The sequence below is a fragment of the Vicugna pacos genome, chromosome 21 (assembly GCF_048564905.1).
Source record: "Vicugna pacos chromosome 21, VicPac4, whole genome shotgun sequence".
Taxonomy (NCBI): domain Eukaryota; kingdom Metazoa; phylum Chordata; class Mammalia; order Artiodactyla; family Camelidae; genus Vicugna; species Vicugna pacos.
Window position 1 is genome coordinate 20,625,338 of NC_133007.1, and position 24,306 is coordinate 20,649,643.

The 24,306-nt window shown below is 45.0% G+C and overlaps 1 protein-coding gene and 1 long non-coding RNA gene across 2 annotated transcripts in view; one reads left to right on the forward strand and one right to left on the reverse strand.

Moving 5' to 3' along the window:
• Positions 1-461: 461 nt before the first annotated feature.
• LOC140688055 (uncharacterized) lies at positions 462-22,829 on the forward strand. Its single transcript, XR_012062751.1, has 3 exons — positions 462-591; positions 21,344-21,394; positions 22,709-22,829. It is a non-coding gene; the product is annotated as an uncharacterized lncRNA (long non-coding RNA).
• Positions 17,541-24,306, reverse strand: part of ATF6 (activating transcription factor 6) — a 167,843-nt gene continuing 161,077 nt past the window's right edge. The window contains exon 16 of the mRNA XM_006219220.3: positions 17,541-22,932. Within this exon, the coding sequence (XP_006219282.3) occupies positions 22,724-22,932 (209 nt within the window). The 3' untranslated portion in view covers positions 17,541-22,723. The remainder of the gene's footprint in view (positions 22,933-24,306) is intronic.

Consider the following 24,306-nt stretch of genomic DNA (forward strand, 5'->3'; position numbering starts at 1 on the left):
CCAGGCAGCCGTATTGCCTAAGCCAAAGGAAGCGACTTTCCTAATTGTCCACGGCCTGGATCTGTGGGTCCCAGGGCAGAGATGGTCAGCAGGTAAGGAAGGCAACTCCTCACCCCCTCAGTGACCCTGGGATCAGGGTCCTGCCTGAAAACTCACATGGCCACTTCCTTAAGGGTCAGTTTTTCTGCTGCAGCTCCTCTGAGCCTCCTCCCAGCCCCCTCTGTGGGGCACTTCCACCTCCTGAACCCCCAGTGAGGCGGCTGTCAGGGAGCTCCCCCTGCTGGGAAAGCCACAGAGCCATGAGGAACAGCCCCTGGGATGCCAGCTGCAGCGTGTCTGAGTGATCTAATTGCCCTGCAGCCTAACGCCCACTCAGGAGAGGTGAGGACCTGCTCACCGGGGGCCTCCCACATGCTGGAAGGAGAAAGCGGAAGGAGAGACCGCAGGCCTGAAGCTGGGTGGTCGGACGCCATCTCCCAGGGCACATTCAGGACTTCTCTAAGCAGCTTCCCTCACCATGGGATTCAACTTTGGAAACAAGAATTAGAAAACAGGTTTCTCAGAAAGCTGAAGAGGCGGAGCAACAGCCAGGTAGGAACCAACCCTCCACGGCCTTTCCCGCACCTGTAAAATGAAGGGGAATTTTCCAGCCCTTAGACTTGCTGACTGAGTCTTCTCTGAGCGGATAACCCCTCACCTAACCTAGGGCATTTAAATGGCTTGATACCAGTAGGAAAATAGATTTCCTCTTATTTTCCTGTTAAAGTATGGCCAATAGTATAATTTTCAAAAGTGGAGAGAGAAAAGGACTAACAATTTATCTTTCATTCTTTTTACATTCATTTATTCATATGTACGTGTATTTATTCGACAAATATTCATGGAGCCCCCAGTGGGGGTCCTGAGTGACCAAGACGAAATCCCTGACCTCAGGGAGCATATATTCTAGTGTGGAAGAGAGATGTGTGATATGATAGGAACCAGTACAATCAAGCAGGGAAAGGATATAGAGAAACACGGGAGGGAAACGGAAGGTGGCTTTTTGTGGGTGCCCATCAGAGAAAGCCTGGGTGATTTGGGGACATTTGGCAGAAGGTGGCAAGGGCTGAGCATGCAGATCTCTGGATGCTGATAGCAGGGGACAGGACCAAGCAAAAGCCCTGCAGTACCCTCAACCACCGTCCTCAGCCCAGAGTCCTTCCAGGTACCAGATGAGGCTAACGCACCTGCAACCAACCCAGCACCCTGGGCAGTGAGCAAGTTCATTCGGCTGCTGCTTGCCATGCCAGCACACCTGAACACAACTGGGTGATAGCGTGCAGGCCTTTGTCTCATTACCACTCAGTAAAGAGGGATGTCTCCTGGAGGAAACTGTCTCCAAGGCCTGGGTCTGAGTCCTGGCTTCCCAACTTGGCATTCCTGTGACCTCAGATAAGTCACTTAGCCCCTCTGAACCTGGCTGTCATCTGTTAAAAAAGAGCACAACGCTGTTTTAGGAGGGTGGTTTACGGAACATTCAAACAAGGCAATGCAAGGAAAAGTAAGTGAAAAACATTGGCCATTATCACTGTCTGATGCTAAAGCTCTTAATTCCTCAAGCCAGCTCCTCCTCTGGACTTCCCTGCTGGTCTCCTGGTTCCCTGGGATACAAGCTTAAGGATCCTTTTTTAACTCCTTCCTGAGATACTTTCCTTCTACCCGAGGCACTTTGGGAGGCAGTGGGTTCTCGTGGACAAATCTCAGCTCTGCCCTGTTCTGGCTGTGTGATCTTGGAAAAAATACTGCACTTCTCTGAGCCCTCAGTAATGACTCTGTCTTATGTGGCTGTTTGAGGACTTAATAAAATAAAATCTAAAGCACATGGCAAATAATAGGCACTCAATTGTTTTCATTGTGGCAACTTTCAATCATACAGAAAAATACAGAGGAAAGTATGAGCCCCCACCAAGAATATAATCATTATCAATATTTCATTATATTTGCTTCAGCTTTAAAAAAAATTTTGCTGTAATATTTTAAAGACATCATGAATTTTACCCAAACTTACTTACTTCAGGAGGTGTCTTTTTGAAAAGGACGCTTTCCTACAGAACCTCAATGTAGCAAGATTAACGATGATTCCTTAAAATCCATAACACCCAACTCTCACTCAGTTTCCCCAGTCGTCTCAAGCATGTCTTGTACATTTGGACGTTTGAATCAGATCAGTCAGTGAAACCAAGAGAGGTACAGTACTTTTTTTTTTTTAGAAAAAACACAGGATGGTACATTACTATTAACTAAACTGCAGTTAGATCTCTTAGTCTAGAGTAGCTCCTTCCTGTTCTGCCCCCTTTCTTTCATGCCTTGATTTGCTGAATAAAACCATGTTGGGTTTTCCACAGAATATCACTTTCTGGCTTTATCTGATTGCTTTCCTTCAGCTATCATTTAACTTACTCCTCTCTCCCTTGTTTTTCCTTTAAACTGGAAGCTGGATCAGAAGGCTTGATTAGATCCAGGTTCACCATTTTTAGCAAGGCTGCACAGTGATGCTGTGAACCTGTTGTTCGGTATCTTCCATATTTTCCCTACTACTTCCACTGCCCCTCTTCAGCCCCACCACCCCAGGATGGCGAATTGCAGACGCCCGCCCCGTTCCAGTTCTTGCAGCCTCCTGGGTCCCCTCCCACTGATCTGTCAAGACCATCGCTGACAAATGAATCTTGCTTTGATCATATCTTTGTAACTGTCAAGTTGAACAAGAGTGCCTCCAGGCCTGCAATCATTCAGCACCTTTATTTTTCCTACCAATATCTCTATAAATTTGTTTGGTGGACCTCATAATAAATGGTCACTTTAAATAAATTTTTAAAAAACAGATTCAGCTAAGCAATTAAAATTGTCCAGTCAATTTTAATAGTCAAACTGTTGAACATGACTTCAAGTTGCTGCCCCCAACCCCATCCCTGCTTGGGCCTGTTGGGGGCAGGAAGCCTGCTGCTGGTGAGGGAGTCACTCCCCCAGGTGGCTAACTGTGGTCCAGAGTTGATCAGGAAGGGGAGAGGAAACTGAAAGTTGCAGGGAAGTTATAATTCGACTGGTAAAGTCCTGGTGGCCCAGCTCTCGTGGGAGGTGTTTAAAATACTCTCAGTTTGTGGGTCCTTTGAAGAGAGTCTTCCTCTTTTGATACAGACGCCTGGTCATTTTCTCTTCACAAAGACGAAAGCATCTCCATTCTGGCTGTTCGTCTGCCCCATCCCCAGCTCCTAGGAACCTGGTGACACCTCCAGCAGCATTCTGCTGAAATCTCTGTCCCTCTAAAACTCTTGGATAAAACTTAAAATGACCCCACATATGGCCACATCTGGTCCACAGAAAAGTTTTACACATCATTTATCCTGACCAAGCCTGGGAGTGCAGGTTGGCTTCCACATAAGTAATCTCTGCTCTAAGGAAAAGTAGCCAGCCAGCCCATCTTCCCTCCCTGGGTCTCCCAAATGGATGTCAGTCACTTGTCTACTGTGAGCCCCAAACTACAAGGAATTTGGATTAAGTGTCCCAACTGGTTCCCTTAAAGCTCTCTTTCCTTAGCCTTGAGGGAAAGGACAGGCACTGCCTGCCCCAGGGGGAGGGGTGGACCTCAAAAAGCTGTCTCCAAAGGAATCCTCTTCAAACACTCTCTTTTAAAAAATCCAATTCATTTTTTAAAATATAATCTTAATATAGGTGAAGAGTTTAAAATTCTCTACCCTGTTTCTGGACACCTCCGTGGTGAATACAGTATACAGTCTCGCCTCCCCTTTGTGATGGGAGATCGCATGTCTCCTGGGGCTGCAAACTCCCACCTGCACTTCCTGTGACACTCCCCAGGGTCCCTCCTCCTAGAATGTCTTCCCAGCCACCACCCTCCTTTTCTTCTTGACACTTATACTGTCTTCAAGTTCCAGTCCAAGGGAAGTCTTGTCCAACTCCCTAGCCAGAGTGGCTGTAGCCCTGAATACCGTGCATGGCACCAAATACATTTGCCTTTTATTGCATTTCTCTGTGAACAGGCCTTGTCTGTTCAATGAGGCATCCCTCTCCTGGAGGGTGGAGGCTGCCCCTTATTCATCTGGGGCTCTCCATTGCATTTAGCACGGAGTCTGGCTCATAATGCCTGCTCATAAAGGATGTGGCCACCTGGCAGAGTCACAGGCCTCCTAGCAGTATATATTTGGGGAGTTACTTTCAAATAGTGTTTTTCTCAAGGTTGTCCTGCCCATAGACTCTTAGTGCAATGCTCAACAGACCGGGTGGCCTGAATGTGGTTGTGCTGAAGCTCAGGGAAGCTAAGACTTGAGGAGGGCAGACTCCTGGATACCCTTAGAGAGGACCCCTGCTAGGGTCACCAGTCTCTGCCCAGTGGTCATCCTTGAGCCCAGGACATGTCCATTTCATCTCACATTGTAAAGGCCTCAGTGAGAATGATAGGCTGCTTTCCTCACTTGAAACCAAAAGATACAGAATTACATCCCGTTTCTCAACCAGTTAACAATTAACAGGAAATTTGGCCATCTGGGGTTTTTACTGAGCACTGAGTCTTGGAAGGTTTGATCCTGAGTGGGGTGGTGAGGACCTCAGCATCCCTGATCACAGAGCTTGCCCCGGCCGCCCAGGCACACCCACAGTGTCAGGAATCCTCCCCATCTCTTCCATTACTTGCTGGTTTTCTCAGTCCCCTCCAGCCACTCTTGTGAAATCACAACTGGACACCAATAAAAGTTGATTGTGACTTTCCAAGAAGGCAACTCAGGATGATCTTTGTTTTTTTTTAATTGAAGTATAGTTGACTTACAATATTGTGCTGGTTTCATGTGTACAGCATAGTGATTCAGTATTTTTGCAGATTATATTCCATTATAGGTTGTTACAAGATAATGGATATAATTTCCTGTGTTGTACAGTATATCCTTATTGCTTTTCTATTTTATACATAGTAGTTTGTATCTGTTAATCTCATACCCCTAATTTATCCCTCCCCTCTTTGGTAACCACAAGTTTGTTTTCAATGTTTGTGAGTCTATTTCTGTTTTGCACATACATTCATTAGTATTAGTTTTTTGATCCACATATAAGTGATATCATATAATATTTGTCTTTCTCTGTCTAACTTATCTCACTATGCATAATATTCCCTAGGTCCATCAACATTGCTACAAATGGAAATATTTCATTCTTTTTTTATGGCTGAGTAATACTCCATTGTGCCTATCTATGTGTGTGTGTGTGTGTGTGTACACAGATATATATCATGTCTTCTTAATCCAATTGTCTCTTGATGGGCACTTGGATTGCTTCCATGTCATGGCTATTATAAATAGTGCTGCTATGAACATTGGGGTGTATGTATCTTTTTGAATTTGTGTTTTCATTTTTTCCAGATATATACCCAGGAGTAGAATTTCTGGGTCAACTTCATAGTGGCTGCACTAATTTACATTCCCACCAACAGTGTATAAAAGTTCCCCTTTCTTCACATCCTCTCCAACATTTGTTATTTGTAGACTTTTACATGATGGTTATTCTGACAGGTGTGAGGTGATATTCATTGTGGTTTTGATTTGCATTTCCCTAATAATTAGTGATGTTGAGCACCTTTTCATGTGCCTTGGTAACCATCTGTAAGTCTCCGTTGTAAAAGGGTCTATTCAAGTCTTCTGCCCATTTTTAATTTTTTTTAATATTGAGTTGTATCAGCTGTTTGGATATTTTGGATATTAACCCCTTGTCAGTCACATTGTTTGCAAATATTTTTGTTGATGGTTTCCTTTGCTGTGCAAAGCTTTTAGGTTTAATTAGGTCCCGTTTGTTTATTTTTGCTTTTATTTCTTTTGCCTTAGGAGATTGATCCAAGAAAATATTGCTATGGTTTGTGTCAAAGAGTATTCCACTTACGTTCTCTGCTAGGTGCTTTATGGTTTCAGGTCTTATATTTAGGTCTTTAAACCATTTTGCATTTATTTTTGTGTATGGTATAAGAGAATGTTCTAATCTCATTGCTTTACATGTAGCTGTCCATTTTTCCTAGCACTGTCTGTTGAAGAGACTGAAGAGATTGCATATTCTTGCCACCTTTGTTGTAGATTAATTGACAATAGGTGCATGGGTTTATTTCTGGGCTCTCTATTCTGTTCCATTGATCCATCTGTTTTTGTGCCAATACCATACTGTTTTGATTATTGTAGCTTTGTAAAGTACAGTCTGAAGTCTGGAAGGGTTATACTTCCAGCTTTGTTCTTTTTCTTTGGGATTGTTTTGGCAATTCTGGGTCTTTTGTGATTCCATATAAATTTTAGTATTATTTGCTCTAGTTCTGTGAAAAATGTCTGGGTATTTTGATAGGGATTGCATTAAATCCATAGATTGTTTTGGGCAGTATGGCCATTTTAATAATATTAATTATTTAAATCCAAGAGCATGGGATATCTTTCCATTTCTTTGAATTATCTTCAATTTCCTTCATCAATGTTTTATAGTTTCAGAGTAGAGGTCCTTCATCTCCTTGGTAAATTTGTTCCTAAGCATTTTATTTTTTGATGTGATTTTGAATGGGATTTTTAAAAATTTCTCTTTCTGATACTTCTTTATTAGTATATAAAAATGCAGCTGATTTCTGTATATTAATCTTGTATCCTGCAGCTTTGCTAAATTCATTTATTAGTTCTAATAGTTTTTGGGTGGAAACTTTGAGGTTCTCTATGTAGAATATATATCATTTTTTCCAGATATATACCCAGGGGTAGAATTGCTGGGTGAGTTCATAGTGGCTGCACCAATCTGCAAATAGTGACAGTTCTACTTCTTCTCTTCCAATCTGAATACCTCTTATTTCTTTTTCTCATCTGACTGCTGCAGCTAGGACTTCCAATACTACGTTAAATAAAAGCAGCAAGAGCGGGCATTCTTGTCTTGTTCCTCAATTAGCAGGAAGGTTTTCAGCTTTTCACTGTTGAGTATTATGCTGGCTGTGGGTTCATCATAAATGGCCTTTATTATGTTGAAATATGTTCCCTCTAAACCCACTTTAAGAGTTTTGACATGAATGGATGTTGAATTTTGTTAAATACTTTTTCTGTGTCTATTAAGGCGATCATACGATTTTTATCTTTCCCTCTGTTAATGTGGTATATCACATTGATTGGTTTGGGACTGCTGAACCATCTTTGTGACCCTGGAATAAATCCCACTTGATCATGGTGTGTGATCTTATTCAGGTATTGTTGGATTCAGTTTGTTAATGTTTTGTTGAGAATTTTTACATGTATATTCATCAAAGATACTGGCCTGTCATATCTTTTTTTGTAGTGTCTTTTTCTGGTTTTGGTGTAAGGGTAATGACCTCATAGAATGAATTTGGGATTTTTTTTCCTCTTCAATTTTTTGGAATAGTTTTAGAAGAATAGGTGTAAGTTCTTCTTCATATGTTTGGTGAAGCTGTCTGGTCCTGGACTTCTGTTTGCTGGGAGGGTTTATTATTATTATTATTACAGAATCAATTTCACTTCTAGTGATCAGTCTGTTCAAATCTGGGGCAAAGGCCGCATTGCAGGAGAAGGAAAAACACATGTAAAGGGAACAGAGCCAGCTTGAGTCCGATCCTCACGGCTTTCACTCCAGCAACTTGGAAGCAGACCCCACCCCTGACAAGACAAGACCGATAATCATACAAGTTCAACACATTTTTGAAGCTCTAAATTTGTATCCTCCCCTCCCCCACATTTTGCTCTTTGAGAGCATTCTCATATTCCATTTGAATTTATTAGCATCATATCTTTAGGAGTTGTTGGTTGTAAGCAACAGGAACAGACTTTTATTAGCTTCAGCTAAAACAAATTTATTGGAAGGATACTGGGGAGTTGACCGATTCAAAGAAAACTTGGAAAATCGGGACATGGGAGGGACAGAACCCAGCCAGCTCTGGAGCTCTGAGTAGCAGGACATTGTGAAAGTTCTTTTGAAGATACCCTCATGGGAGCCTCTGCTTTAACCATCTACAGCCCCCAAGTATCTCAAGGTGTGAATTTCTAATAGAGGGTCTGATTAGTGAGCTTGAATCCCAAGCTTCCCTCCATAACCAGGGTGAGATTCTGTGATTGACAGCTCACCCTATTCACACCTTGTCAGGAAGGGCCATTTCCCCACATAAAGCACTGCTGAGCAGGCAAAAACAAAAAACAAATAAACAAACAAAAACTAAGAAACAAAACCAGATGTCTGTTACCAAGGTTTTCTTCAATAGCAACCTTTGCTTATGTATTTGAAATGTGATTCAGTTTCCCAAAATTTAGTTCATACATGGCTCTTTGTGTAACTAATCAAATTTCTCTTTCCAGACTAGCTGCTGGAGAGTGTACAGCCCAATTGTGTCTTGCCCGTAGAAAGCATGTAGGATTTTTATGGTGTCCGTGATGTTTTTGCCTCTCTACTGGTTCTATTTTATATTTTTGATGTTCCTTTTTCTTTCTCTCTCATTTACCGTCTTGGTGTATGCTGTGGTTTTTGTTTTTTATCCTGGAATAAGGCAGAATATAAATGAGCTGATTTATCTGTGACTCTTCAGGAATGTGTTGTGGTATAAAGCAAGGTTCATCTGCACTGTGAGTTTTCCCACTGGAAGGGCTTGTCTTCTGAAAGCCAGCAGTTAGAAAGACATCGTGGCACGGTATGCCTGGAGTTCTCTACTTTGAAAGCTTTCCCAGAATGATTAGGCGCAAGAAGTTGAATCAAACTTTTACTGCACAGCACCCCTGTGTTTAGAGGAATGCAATTTGACCTGGTAAAACAAGCCAGTTTCATGTGAGAGAGAGAGAGAGAAAAAGAGAGAACAAAGGGAAGTCAGCTGAAGCAGCTTGGGACAGGGCTCTGCTCATGCGTTATTTTCCATGTGACCTCAGCTGAGCTCTCTCTCTCTGGAGGAGACCGCCTGGCTGGGGAGCACCAAGGAAAATCTGGCAGTGCCTGAGGGAGGTAAGTGCAGCCAACAGCAGCAGGTGCCAGGAATGGGCTGGAAAACTCTGGTGAACTTCCCAGTCACATAGCTGCTTCAGTTCGGGTTTGGAGAGGCAGGGCTGGGGTTGGGAAGATGGGAGGTCTGCCTGCTGCCCTCAGAAGAACCCCAGCTCCACCCTTCAGCCTCCGTGATAAGCTGGTTTTCCCTGCCTGAGCCCAGAGGCCAGGAGAGGCGGGAGGGTGGTGTTCTCATCCAGGATCTCTTGGTTGTGGAGAGCAGAAGCCTGCTCAGGCTAGCTCACATAGAAGACAGTTGTTTGTAAGGATGCAACAGGCAGTCTGCAGATATTCAGAGAGGTATCAGGATCTCTCAGGCACCGAGACAGAAAATTCATGGACTGTCAGTCCTCTGCATCCCTCAGAGGCCCTCAAAGAGCTCCCTCCCTTCTGCTTCTCTCTGCTCAGTCATCCTGCACATGGCCCAGCATGGCAGCAGCATCAATGAGCTCTCTGAGCCTGAGTCCCCACTGTTTGTTGTCCCCAGGTTTCCTTCAAATCCCCTGATTGGTCCAGCTTGTCTGTTCATACTGAGCACATGGCTTGACTGCACCCAGCCCTTGTGCGGCTGGCCACGGCTAGGAGGAGCAGTCTCATAGTGAGGCTCAGTAAATTAGCCCCACTGAATGGTGTTGGTGCTGGCTATTCCTCTGGTTGAAGGGCCACTGGGGACCCTCCAGACCTTCAGAGTCCAGAGGACTCTTGTCAGGAGTGTTGTGGAAGGAATTCCTGCACCCCAGGGCCACTGAGCCCAGTGACTCTGAGGACCATGAGGTGGGTTCTGGTCGCTGGAGAACAGCAACACTCATGACGTCCAGTGAAATGCAGGCTCATGTTTCGCAGGGTGACACCTAACTCTTTCCTCCTAGGTAACTCCTCAAGACAGTATGACTCCCTGGAGAGAGAGCTATCCAAGTTCAAGGAAGCATTTGGGGTTCTTCAAAACCAATCCGGCATCAGAGTAGTGCTCTGAGGAGCTGAAAGTTATCTACCAGCCGGTTTTACAAATCCCTGTGCACAACAAGCCTTTAACCCATGGGGCCACACTGGCCCCAGTGCACCTTCCCTGCTTTTGCTCAGGCTGTTCCCTCCTCCTGAGACACCCTGACAGGTGCCCCTCCCTCGTCACCACCTGGCTGAATTCTCCCCTTCCCTTAAGGCCTTACCCCAAGCTCACCTCCTATATAAGAAGTCCCTCCTGGCTTGCCCATCCTGTCCTCTCCCTTTTCCCTCTTCACCTGTGTCTTAGCATGTGCCACGTCTGGCCACCCTTGCTTTGCTCACAGCTGCACGTCTTTTCCTCCTGAGCTTGACTGTTGCTGGAGGATGGAAGTCTCTGTGTCCCTGCTAGAGCTCGGCCAGGACCTGGCTCAGAGTGGACTGATGTGCTGACATGTGGCTGCCACCAGAGACCTCAACTCTGGTCATGCAGAGGGGTGTCTGACTCTCCCAACAGTCCCTGGAACCCACCAGGCTCCAGTGGCCCCTGTGTCACCTTGATGACCTCCCCCTCCCCAAGCACCTCAGCCGCATTCTGACACCTCTGTCTCACAGTGGCCACTTCCGTTATGGAGGGGGCATTGCCGTCCGTGTTGCATTTTCAGAACAAATGGGGCCCTCACAGGGACACCCGTGGGGTTACTGCATTCCTGCAGGACAGACTGCCCTAGCCGCTGCAGCTCTCAGGAGACAGGGTCCTGACCTTGGGGTCCGAGGTGCCCCTCCACTTCCCTCCTCTCCCCTGAAAAAGAAGGGCTAATGCCTGGCTCCGGCTCCCGGGCTTGCTGTCTTTCTAACTCTGAGGGAGCCAGTCCACTTTCTGTTCCTCTGTGAGGCCAGGCCAGTGGTCAGGATGGACGGGGGGCTGAGCAGAGAGAGGGAGGCCTGCCAGTAAGTGGAGAGCCGAGGCCCTGGACCGCTCTCCCACAGGAAACCGCTGACTGGAAACTCTGAAGTGCTCGGAGGCTGCTCCCAGCTGCACGTCTCAGAGCTTTATCGTGTGACTCCTGTGGCCCCTCTAAGCTGGCAAGACATTCGGGTGGGGGGAACGGCCTGAGCAGCAGCACCGCGGGGCCACCCGGCCTGGCACAGCAAGGGCCAGCCTGGTGCCCAGGAGACGCTGGCCGGTGGACAGCATCCAGCATCTTGTAGGACCTGATGTTGGCATTAGTTTCCAGTAACCACAGCTGGTTCCCTGAGCCTGAACAGCACGTCACTTGACACCCTCCGATGGGAGAAAGCACTGATCCCAGGCGGGGGGCTGGGGTCTCGGTGCCTGCTCTGTCCCGGGCCATCTCACGAGCCAAGATGGGACCCGCCTGCCCACCTCCCAGGACGTGCTGAGTGTCACAGGGGCCACATCACGTGACGAGGCTGGATAGTTACTTTGCAGGGGGCTTGTCATAGACACGTGGGTTACAATCACACCCAGTCGTGAGAAGTCTTCGTCCAGGAATTGAGGAGCCTGTGTCATTTTTCTTGGTTTGGTCTGCAAGGCTTTTTTCTCTCGGTGACTCAGTATTTGGAAGTCTCGCCCTGGGGGAAGCCATTAGGGTGAGATTTAAGAATCAGGGGCTGGTGTCAGGCTTAGGAAAGGGCAGCGGCCCCCCTCAAGACCCGCGGGAGCCTGAGGCCCGTGTCCCTCGGGGGCACTGCCCTCTCTCCCTCAGGGAAACGTCGAAGAGGAAAGACCTGGCTTTCCAACGTCAGGCCCAAAGCTCCTTCCTCTGCGCAGCCAGGCGTGGAGGAGGAAGGAAAGGGGACACGTGGGCAGTCAGCTGCGCCTTGTCCCTGCCCCTGAGGGGCTGTGTGGTGAGAAGCTGTCCCCTCAGCCTTCTCCTGGGAAGCGCTCCTTCTGGCCCAAGCCTGAGGTTGGTTGGGTTTGGGTCAAATTCTGAGTCTGTGTGTTTTTCTTTTCTTAGCGGTCAATTCCCGCTCTCCCTCCCGGCTTATCTTTTCTCCTGTTGCTTCAGCTTCTTCTGGGTCAGCAGCGCCCTCTTTCCCCTGTTCCTCATGTGAACTCAAACCATCCCCTCCTCTCCTTCCCCTGCCTTTTCACATCTTCTTGTCATTTTCCCAGTTCTCCTGAGGCCTGGGGTCCAATCTCCCTCTGCGTTCTCTCTGGCCTGGGGCCTTCCCCCTTCCCTCCCCTCCTTTCCCCCCTTTCCCCCTTCTCCCCTTCCCTCTCCTTCCAAGAATATGCCATTTCACAGAAAGTTCCATTTTCACAGCCATGGTTATTTTCATGCGTTTCCCCACTTCTTACATCGCGGAGGAATGTCTGACATCATCTCCACCAGTGACTCCAATGCCCCCCAGCCCCCACCCCTACCTCTCTCCCCTCCTTTCTTTACCAGCTAGTTGCTAAATCTGAGTCTGTCTGATGATTCAAACACATTTTTTTCTTGCCCCTGGAACCCTGCTCTACCTTCTGCCTCTAGGACTGCATTGTTCCCTAAACATTAGAACATGAGCTGGGTCTTGGCCTCAGAAGAAGTTGTTCATTGGCTCCCAAACTTTTCTGCACATTAGAATCACCTGGGGAAATTTTAACACGCCTATGGCCAGGTCACACCCTCTACCAATTAAATCAGAACATCTGGGGGGTGGGAGCAGGCAGGAGTATTTTTTTAAAAGATCCCCAGGTGATTCCAATAGGCAGCCAAGTTTGGGAACCACAGCCTAGCGCTGTATTGAAGGGGGTTAGAGCCTGCAGCCAACTGAATAAACGTCATGGAGCCTGGGGCTCAGACCTTCTTGTCTTCAGAGCTCTGAAGGTGAGAGATGGTGGTGCAGGACAGGTCCCATGTCCCCAGCGGGGTGAGGAGCAGTCTCTCTGGGGCATCCCTGCCAAGTGCACTGAGGGCTCTGCTGGCCTCAAGGTGAAGACCTGCTCTGGGGAGAGCTGACTGCAGCCCGGGAGACCTCCCCATTCCTCAGCGAAGAGTGTTGGTTCCAGGCAAGTCCTTTTAGGAGCTCAGTCCCCAGGAGAGTCTCGGATCTGGCGGGGAAGCAAACAGGCAGGTCTGTCTCTCTCTTTTGGACGCAGCCCTGAGCCCTGGGTTTGCTGACTTGGCTGAGGGCACACCTCTGATTAAGGGCAGCTCCCCGTCTGCGGGCAGCCTGGATTTCCAGCTGCTCAGCTGAGAGTGAGGTCACCCAGGGTAGCAGGAGGCCAGGTGATGTGACAAGGGATGGGAGACTGTGGATGCTCAAGATGTAATCCCTGCAGTCTTCAAAAAGAGAGTGAATGAGGAAATTCCCTAGAGCCCCAGTGACAGCAGCCCCAGGAAGTTTCATCTCTGGCGGAAGTCTGCTATCCTCACTCCTCTGGCCTCTCTGACCAGCATCTACATGGGTGGTTCTCAAACTCATATCAGAATCCTCTGGAGGGCTTGTTAAAACACAGATTGCTGGGCCCAGCCTCAGAGTGTGACTCAGTGGGTCTGGGTTGGGGCCAGAGAAGTTGCACTTCTAGCAAGTTCCACAGGGCTGTTGCTGCTGCAGATTGTGGGGAGGGGGGCGGTCACACTTGCAGACCCCCTGGTCTATAGCCTCTCTCAGTCCACCTCCAATTTGCCATAGACTGAAATCAGAGGAAGAAGCAGTGGGAAGAAATAAAAAAGAGAAGGGAAAAGCTGATGTTGCCTCCTTTGTTGAGGGAAGGCGGGGCTCTCATCTTGTGTGTCCCTCCTGCTCGGCACTGGTGTGGTGAGTCCCACATTGCGAGAGCACCATGAGCACCTGCATCTGGTGATGTGGCTGGTACAGCAAACACAGGCAACAAATGCCAGTCTCCTGTACAGTCCCGGGAAGACAGTGTCTGTCTGTGGCTCTCTAAATGCTCAGTCACTCAACAAAGAATACTGAGTTAGCCTAAAATGCTCAAAGTGTCATATCCCAAGCACATGAAGTCGTAACACCACTGGAGACAAAAGAGTGAATTAGGTACTTACAGGCTTCCTGCCCTTCTAGAGTTTTCTGTCCTTCAAGGATGACACTTTTTTTTTTCTGCTTTTCATAAACATGCTTCATAGCATGCAGGTGGGTTTTTTTTTAAACATTTTTTATTGATTTATAATCATTTTACAATGTTGTGTCAAAAGGGATGCCACATATTAAACAAGAAATTGCAGAGGTGAGAGTTTGGAAAAGAAGCTGACTTTCTAAGAGTAGATCTTCCCCCTCTTGGACCGTTCATGTCCTGCTGACTTGTACCAGATTAAATCTTGGGGAGATGGAATGAGCCCCGGATATGCTGTGAGTTGGTATGTGCATCTAGTTGTGTTCACCTGAGTGCGGACCCATGGAGCCGTTTAAAATAAGAGATTATATGTTTCAGCATCTTTCTGGCTCATTCTGTTTAAATTAAGATGAATTTTCAGTTTCCCCTAGCAGAGGATTTGATGGAAACAGCCAGGCTGATGGTGTGGAGGTAGCTGTAATTCTGTCTTGCTTGAGGCTGCCAGGCTGGAGGGGGCAATGTATTGATCTGATGTGAACAAGATGCTGAGCAGAAAATTCCAGCATGTCCAGGAAACCGGAGACAATGTGGTGAAGCACACCATTGTGTGTCCCAGGACCAGCAGCCAAGCGAGTGGGTGAGCTCTGTGGCCATGACAAAGATGCTGGCCAATGAACCTTCCATCCCAAAGCTCTCCTGAGAGTAGCTTGTGTCTAACTAAACTTATTTTCAGGCTGACCAGAAATCATACAATCTTCTGGAAATTATCTTTACTCTTCTGTGGGAAAAGACGGGTGACCACAAAGACCCATGGAAGAGACACTATTCACATGTCTTGGAGGACAAGGATGCTGTCTGGTTTATCTGCAGAGTTTCCTACAGATCAGTGGTAGATGCCTGAGCTTGGTCCAACACTTAGAATCTGTGGTGAAGGTTTAAATTCTGGGGCCACTAGCTTTAGCCCACTGTCTATGCAGAAATTAAGCCCAAGAATTCAAGTTCCACCCCGTCCTCAGGCAATGCAAACACCCCCAGAGGCTTTGAAAGTCAAGCAGGACACCTAAGAAATGAGAGTCAGGGATGGCTTTGGAGGCTGTCAGTTATTCCTTTGCAACCAGTTGATGTATGCAGAAACAGGGCGATACCTGTAAAAAACTGGAAATATTTCTTGGTTGGCTTCACACGGTGCCCCCCATCTAAATGAGTACCGTTTTTCGGGAGTGACAGTGCTGCAAATAATCTTACAAGGTGATCCATTTCTTAATATTGTTTGTTACATCTATTTTAAAGATATGTCCTTCACTTCAGGACCAAAGCACTTCAGGTTTGCACCTGGAGATTAGTGACCTCTTACAAAAGCATCTCTCTCTGTCTCATAGTTCAGCATCCACACTAGAAGTTAATTCTGCAGTGAAGACTTTCTAAAGACAACAGAACTTGTGATCAAAAGAATAGACAGTTGGATGCACCCTGGGGATGGAGCTGAATGGTCACACTTGGGATCTTGGACCTGAGGAGAGTGGGCAGGTTGGCCAAGCATGGGTCCTTCAATTAGAGGAGCACCCAGCTTGTCTTCATCCCACTAAGTAACTCATCCAAGATGAGGACCCCAAGGATTGAAGTCCAGAAGCAGGGCAACCATCCACTGTGGGCTCCGAATGCAATCGGCATTGAGTAGATGCCTTCAGAGAGAATGAGCTGTTCAAGAAAACCCACCAGCTTTGTTGGACCTTGCCTCTTAGCTATTGTCCTCCTTTCCTGAACATTCCTCAACACCCTGGTTGCCTGTGATGTGTGGCTTGGTTTCTTCCTCTCCACTTTGTCTCCTGCTGCATCCTTTATGGCTTTAAAAGATGATTGGCAATGTACTATAGTAGAAAGACTATGGCTTTAAAATCAGGGTAGACTTAATTTCAAATCCCAGCTGTGGTATGTGCTAGTTGTCTGTTCTTAGATAAGTTCCTTAATCTTTTGTGCTCATTTTTTTTTTCACCTGTAACATCTGGATAATGATACCTATGTCATAAGGCTGCTGTAAAGTTTATAAACTAATGCTTACAAATGCTTATCACAACGTCTGGCAAAGGTTAAGTCTTCAGTTGCATCAGCTGTTATCATGAAGTCAACTAAGGGAAGGATTCTCTTTAGGCATTTGTGATAGAGTGAGTGATATAGATTTATGTATAGATAAATCTACATCTATAGGAAATATATAGATTTCCTGTGGTTAGTAAAACATTGGAAGTGGTCGAAACTTGTAACAAAAAAGGACCGGTTAGATAAGCTGCAGAGTATATGCCAGCAGAGTCCTCTGTTTCCAGCACCATGTATTGTGTAATCTAAATACCAGTTGCAGTTACCCTTTGAGATCCAAAATTGGCTTGAACAGTATCCCACATCCAGTGGGAAGTCCCAGGGAGATAATCCCGTACGGATTTTGTGGCAGGGTCCCCGGAGGGCAAGGGTTTGGGGAGAGCTGTGTTTCCTTACTTACCTCTGTTGCGTCACTGACTGGTTTATGAATTATGCTTGCTCTTCTGTCTCACGCTTTTTTCTGCACTAGTTACACCACACTGGATCCTACTCCCATTCTTTCACTCCCCAAAACAACACTGATGAGAAGCTGTGTGTGCAGCAGGCTTTTACTGACTATTTGAGGCCATGAAGATTTACATTTTAGCACAACAGTTTGAAGTCCTTCTGCCTTCCAGCCACCAGGGAGTCTTATGAATCCCTGAGAGGCTCCAGCGTGCAGAGACCAAACCATGTTGCTTGGGTCCCCTTTTCCTTTTCTGCTGCCCAACCCCCTAGCCTCCAATGTGTGTGGACTTTTCTCTGCAGAAGAGGGTATTTGCTGTCTTACTTTCTAAAGTGGTCTAAGGTACCTTAGGAGGCAAATGTAGGTTTGCCTCAGAGAGAACACTGCCGTTACTGTAATTTTGTATATTCCCGTATCTGGCTCCACAGGCCACAGTGAGCTTTTATCTACATCTTGGGAGGTGGAACAATACAGTGTTAGTTAAGAATCCACGTGTTGGAGCGAAATGGCCCGGGTCCAAATACTGGCTCTGCTACTTACTAGTTACGTAACCATCTTAGGAAATGAAGTAAGATAAGTTAGTGAACTTGCAGTGTCTGAGGCATACGCTGGGTCCTCAGTAAATAAATGCCTGCATTCATTATTCCCAGATGGATTCTTTGCTGTCAGTCTACAGTGACTAGCTTCCTGCACAGTGAAATGTCACTACAATCTGGGAAGAGGCCACTGGTGTGATTGTGTAACTCAGTTTCCTTATGTAGAAGGACGAAGTTTGAGTTTTTACAAATTTTTTTTCCCCTTTGTAAGACTGTATTTCAAAGACTGGACACAATAAAGGAAACTTTTACTTAATAGGTTGGGAAGAAGAGTGGAAAAGGGTTCGATTGTTTCATCTAAATAGTAACAGGCCATAAAATCTTTTTAGGCTTACCTTCTCATTACTAATGACTTCACACTGAAGATTCATTTTAGGCCTTTTTTTTCTCTTCCTAATATACAGAACAAAACAAGGCAATTTAAAAAATTCTTTATTTGAGTGTTAGACAAAGAAAGAGTATTGCATTACCAAGACTTGCTTAAAAGCATGTCATATAGTCTGTTGCCACTGTTTCTTTGTGTGTTGTAAACCAACGTAACTAATAAGGAAGTAAACGGTATATCTTTCCTCCTCATTTTTAACTCATTCTTGATTTAGGAGGGATACAACCTTACAAAGAAAATCCTGGTGAAATGGCATCTCTAACACTCTGTCCTCAGGTTCTAATGGCTCCATGGGAGAAGCACTATTGGTCTGAGCCCAACCATGTTCCCAACATGATGAGAACAAGAAACTAGTCTCTCTAAGGCCAGTAGTGCATAGTAGTTCTCATCTAAAGTTCTATTTCCCCATCATCTCTTATCCAGATGACTGACCTCAAAATTAGGGCTGAGTGTGAGCTAAAATGGTCCAATATACATTTACCATGAGTGTCAACCTGCTAATCTCTGTCTAGGATGATCCTACCGGGCGATATGCCAAGCCTCCTGGTTTGCTTATTAATTAATGGTCACCAACTTCACTGGGGGCAAGCAGCCAAACAGTGTGCTGTTTGTTGACCCTGGCAAATAATAAAGTATGACTTATTTACTCCTTTGTTCCCCAACTTGATCTAATTAAAAGCCTTTAATGTGCTAAGTCCCTAAAGCTTCAGGTTAGCAAACTAGTACGTTGAGAATGGGGTCCACTATTCGACAGTGACTAGGCATGACATGAGTCACACATACAATCAAACGCCTGATCAGTATGCCTCTGTCATCCTTCTTTTCATAAATTCTGACAGATGACCTGACAGATATTAACAAACAGATATTAGAATAAACTGCTAAAAGTTCTAGTCTTATCCAAAATAAACTTTGTTTTTAGCTTAGTCATTAAAAATATAAGTTAACAGGATACACTGATTTCTTTTTGCAGGTAAGAGAAAAATGCATTTTTTAAAAATGTGCATAGTTCCATTTGGACTCCGGCAACATCTTCTTGGGTAGTCCAATATTCTGTTTCCTAGAAAATTAAAAATCAACCACAACCCCTAGGGGTGAGGGGAAATAGAAATTGCTCCCTCCTAGGTATTATTCAGGGTAAAAATAAAAATTTCTTACAGTTCCTTTTCTTTCGTTAGGCTTTACTCTTGTTTTTAAGGTAAAAGTTACAATTAGTATTCATATTAGCAGCAAAGATCCTAATTTCGATAAATTAAAAAACTCAGGACTGACAAAAATAACATTTTGGTAAAGAATGAGGGGTCCATAAGTGGTAATAAATGTCTACCAATTTTGACATTAAGCAATCTTATTTGAGAGGTTAATTTGTATGAAAACGGCCAACGGTATGAAAGGTCTCATTTGAAGTTCAGCCCTGTGACTCTGCAGCAGGACGCCGGTCGGCCCGGCCGTGTGCAGGGGGAAGAGGGCTTTTGTGGTGGAAAACTTCCATGGAGTCAGACCGACGGGGTATGGATCTTACTCTGGCTCTTTAGTAAAAGTGGTTACTTCTAATAAATTGTTGAATGTGGAAGCTGCTTTGAAACTAAACTCAATGTGTTAGAAAGTCAAATACAGTTATAAGTCTTCCCCTGTGGTATTTTCAGTTAAGTTTCACAACCTGAGCTTAGTAAAATGGCAAGAATCAGAAAATAGTACAAAAACTGCAAGGAGCTTGCGAGTTCTCCAGTTTTAATCACTCCAAATGCCACAGCAGCAGCGTCATCAGATTGTCATTGCTGTGACTACTGGGGGCACATGCCCAGGAGGAAGATTCAGGGAGCTAGGAAAGTTTAATTAGGACAGTGTCTCTTTAAAAATGCTAGAAAAATCAGTTTGCATCCCAAGTTTCTTGTGTTTCTTAGTGTTTATTCAAAACACTCAAGAATGACTCATATAACATTGCTGCTTTCAAATACCTCCGTGTCTACTTCTTACTGAGAAGAAAAGGCAAAGAAATGCCAGCTTTGTGTTGGAGCTTTTAGTCATTAAAAAAAAAAAAACAATTAGAAGATGCTCTGGGCTTTTATAAGCACAGGGAATTTTTTACTTGGGAAAAGACAAACCCCACTCAATAATCTACTGTAAAGTTTCTAAACTACAAGCCTGGCAAGCAATACATTTGTTTCGAGATAATCCTTTTACAAATCCTAACTTTGGAAAGTGGCATTTTATACTACCATTCTAATGGAGCTGCGTCCCTTTTCTGCTGAGTGAGTTAACCCCATGGGGGATAAGCTCCCGACTCAGTAGTCAGTAGGACGGAATATCCACTTCTATTAAGCCTTAGAAACTTGGGAGTTGCAACTAGATGGAAAAATCATTTCCAGCAGTCTCCACCATCACTTCCCAAGAGAGCAGTATTGGTGACCCAAAGGGCACAAAGTCATCGAATAACAGGCAGACTTGCTTTCTCCATGAGTTTATCTAATTTTCTCATAAGCTTGCAAAATGCCACCTAAAAACTTAATAAGTTAAAAACAATTATATATGTATAAATATACACCCACACCCACCCATTCCCTACAATTCCTGGCTGCAAGCTCCCAAAGGTAATCTCAGCAAAAAAAATTAAGCCAGAAGACCAGCTTCATTTGTTGATCAGGCATAGCAACCTTCCACTTCCTAAAGGGCCTTGTGCTAGCATACAGATGTTAAAATAAAAACTACCATTGTGCCCAGGGATTAACAAGAGCTTTGCCAGCACTTCAAAAAGTAGAATACTTCTAAAAAAAAAAAAAGTAGAATACATCTTTGCACTGATCAGTTGCCTTTCACTCATTTCCTAAAACTTCACCCTGAGGAGGGTCCTGTTCCCTCATCTCAAAAAGATCAGTTCCAGAACAGGTAACAAGGAGCTGAAGGGCCAGCGAGTAGAAAGGGAAGGCAAGGCTCCCAGACCGCTCTTGGTGGTCGCTCCACAGGGACCTTAACTTCATCACTTCTGACACCCCCTCTCTCTTGGGCACGACTCCTTCCCAACCTTCACCTACACTGTCACCTGAAAGAGAGGCATTAAGGTGACATAATCAAAGTCGTCAGGCCGACAAGTTGGTAAAATGAGCACTGGAAGCTGCGAACGGAGGGGTGAAGGAAAAGCAAGTGCTGAGAACAAGAAGTCCACGTGATGGTTTATTCTTGTGAGTCAGTGCAAAGGAGAGGAAGGCAGCACCACCTGTGATCACTCCATGCAAACCGATTTGCATCTGCTGTGACAGTGACAACAGTTCCAGGAGAAGATGAGCAGCTTAGGAATGATCACGTGGCCACTGCCTACTAACCACGGTCACGGCCTCTTGTTCAGCTAATGCATAGGACAGAATGGGAAGGAGCAGGGCCAGGAGAAGACATTCCATGAGAAGACTTCCCTGTAACCTAACGGTCTTCCACGCACCTGCCTTCTCCTCCTTGGCACCTGTTAGAAGTAAAGGTGGTCCCCAGGGAAAATGGGTCTTGTCTGAAGATGGCCCAGGGTGGCCAAGTCAGAGAAGAGTGCTGCCCTGACTTAAAACGGTTTGTACATGGAGGAAAAAAGGAGGCTAACTGATACTTTTCAAACTCCAGATTCCCCGGGAACAGAGCAACACATCCCTCTTCTTCCCCTCACGAGAGTTAAACTGATTTCCTCAGAAAGCACCTAACTGGCTTGGGCAGAGAGGCATCACTAGCCAGAGAAGTACTGGTGATGCTTCAGAATTATTTAGGAGCCATGTCTAATTTCACAGGCAGAAAACTAACTGGCTACATGGAATCCTTGAGGAGTTGACATTATTTCTCTTTCCTTTTCTTGCAAGGAGGAAGAGATTGATAACAGTGTGGAATGGAAGGGAAGAAATCTGACAAAGGTGAGTCAATGAGGGTAAGAAGCAGTGTTTGCAGAATGACTTCTATAGAGAGATTGAAAAGTTTCAAAGGAGGAGAAGATTAAAAGATTCACTTTAGAAGTTAAAGGTAGAAATCAGAGAGAAGAAAGTAGTCAAAGCACAAGTGAACATAGTAAGTTTTTTGATTTTCTGTTTTCTTAAAAAAAAAAAAAAAGGGAGGACAAAGGAGTTAATTCCTCCACTGCCTTTTCACTGGAGAACTGAAAATTATTGCCATATTATGGGATGCACGCCCCCAGCAGTAACCCAAGCATGTCTGTCTGCATAGTCTTAAAGGAGTAAATATCTATCAATTAAACAAACAAGAGCTTTTTCTCTTAAGCCTAAAGTTACCTACATGCTCCTGAGCTGAATTTGGTATCATCATATTAATAAAAAGTGTGTAGTGTATGCAGATTCAGAATAAAGATGAAGGATTTGTCCTGTGGTCCTTGAGGATCTGCACCTGATTAATATAGAGAAGACATAGGTACGTGTGCTAACACTCAGCGGCCTAGAGTCCTCATAATAAATAGTAGCTGTGCGTTTAATCTTAAACTGCAATCAAATCAAACTTTCACTGTTTTAAGTGAACGTATTAATGGAGCTATCTCCTCTTTCAAAGCCCCACCATTGGCCCTTTTCTTCCATTTCACTCTCATACTTGCACCCCATCCCCGACCCCCAACACAGTTAGTCACGTGCAGTATCAGGTGTGAACCGCAAATCCCAAGATAAACTTTACCACCTGGGGATTTTTCCTTTTACCTAAAGCTCCAAATTATTTTAACTCTTTTGGGGATGCTTTTGGCTCTTCTGGTTTGGAAATGTGTTTTCCAGTAAGCACAATATCCACAACTAGTTTGCATTAAGTTGATGAAAGATCTAATTGGTGGAAACATCAGTGTACTGCATTGCTATAAATAAAAGTCTCTTTACTATACCCATAAGTGAAATGGCAGAGAGGGGAAGTGGGCCTTATTGGAAAGAAGATGACTGTTTAAACACAAAACCAATACAGAGGGAAAAGCAATTTGGAAAGGTACAGAAAAAGATCTATGCCAGGCAGCAGCGGAGGAAGCAGGGCTACACAGCCACTGGAGAACCGCTGCTGCCCTGGCGTCTGAGGTCCAGTGCTTCCCAAGCAGATGGGCAGATGGTGAAAAATAAAGCAGCTTCTTTTCTTCCTCTTTTATCTCTTAAATTCTATTATGAGGCAGTTCTCTGTCTGTCACCGAGAAGGCAGGAGGAAGCATTTCTCTCACCCACTCTCCAGTCCCACTCTTCATTTTTCAGTGGAGCCCCAGGGGACTACTGTAATGATTCAGGGATGGTGCTGACAACGTGGGCTGCCTCTGTGGCTGCTGGAGGGGAACCAAAGAAGGTGTTGGTCTGATTCCTCTGCTGATCTCGGAGGTAAGGAGGAACTGACGAGCTTTTGATGTGGAGGATCCTGGTGTCCATCACCTGACAGTCAATCTGCATCATCACTTCGTAATCCTGCCCATTGATCACATTCTCTGCAGAGAGGAATACAGACAAGGAATAAACATTCAACAGAATGTGCAATTCTGCTCTGAGCTTCAATCCCAGAAAGACATCAACAAGCTTTAAGGGTGTGAACTGTCAACATGCTTTCAAGCGTAGAGAGACTTCATCAATCACTAAGCTGAGCTATGGTGCCGGGATGGCCTGTCCGCTCCTCAATTCTAGTTTCCAAACAACTTTCATTGGCTCAGTAAGGGCTGGAGCCACTGTCAGAGTTAATACCACAGATTATCTGTCCACAGACATTATGTCTTGGTATGCTTTCCATGCAGTGTATCACCATGCCCAGAGCAACTGGAACAGAAGGAGATTTTAGTGAGGAAGAGGGGGTGGTGGTGGAGGGAATAATACATAGGTCCTCCCCTCCTCGTTCAGCACTGGGAAGGGATAACTGTCAAAAGGACCAACATATCAGGTGAATGGTAAGGAGAACTTGGCTAAGAGTCTCCTGTTCATAAGTAATATTTCTAATTTCATTAAGACATTCCTAACTACGAATTTAAGGGATTGCACTTAGGAACATAAAGTACAGTGAAGACTGACAAGTTATAGACACCTGCCAATTATGCTCTCTCTCAGAGCTCACTGTCACTTCCCTTCCATGCATTTAAGGTAACCTTTAATTCTAGAGTTCTGGATTCCAGGTACCAAGAAACCAGTACATTTCCAATTTGGGATTAAAAGGAGTGCTGTAGGACTTCTAGGTAAACTACTGGCATAAGGGAAAAGGAAAACCCATATCTAGCCATACTTAACATATAAATTTAATATACACAGACGTATACTACACTCCATTCTTCCTAAGAGGATGAAAGCTCTTTATTTTAGGAAGAGGGCCAAATTATTTCCTGATTTGTAATTCTGGGTGGTCATTTCCCAACTGTAGTCAATGAAAGTCGGGCCTAAAACTGAAGAATTATAGATAGATAACATCTTTCCAGTCAAGCTGGACATTCACAGCAGTACAGTTAGAAGATGTGTGATCTTGGAAGAATGCAGGGTAGTCAACGTGGCATCTCAGTTTGCGTTTCATCCATGAATCCAGGGCTGGGTGTGGAGACAGGGAAGAATGACTGCTGGCGAAGGCCTAGCTCTGTGCTGCCTTTCCATGAAGATGATACACAGCCAACCCATGATTTTTAAAATTAAACACTTGGCTTCCCCAAGACAAAGAATTGAATTTAAAAGTAGAATTCTTTCTATTCCATTATCTTTTTTTTTAAACTTCTACACTGTGCATGCTGAGTATTATAAATCTAGAGGGAGAAAATCCAGAGTTTAACATTTGATCTTCAGAATCCATTATGTTTAGGAAAACTGAGCTACGGAGCCTGTCACTTATGAGG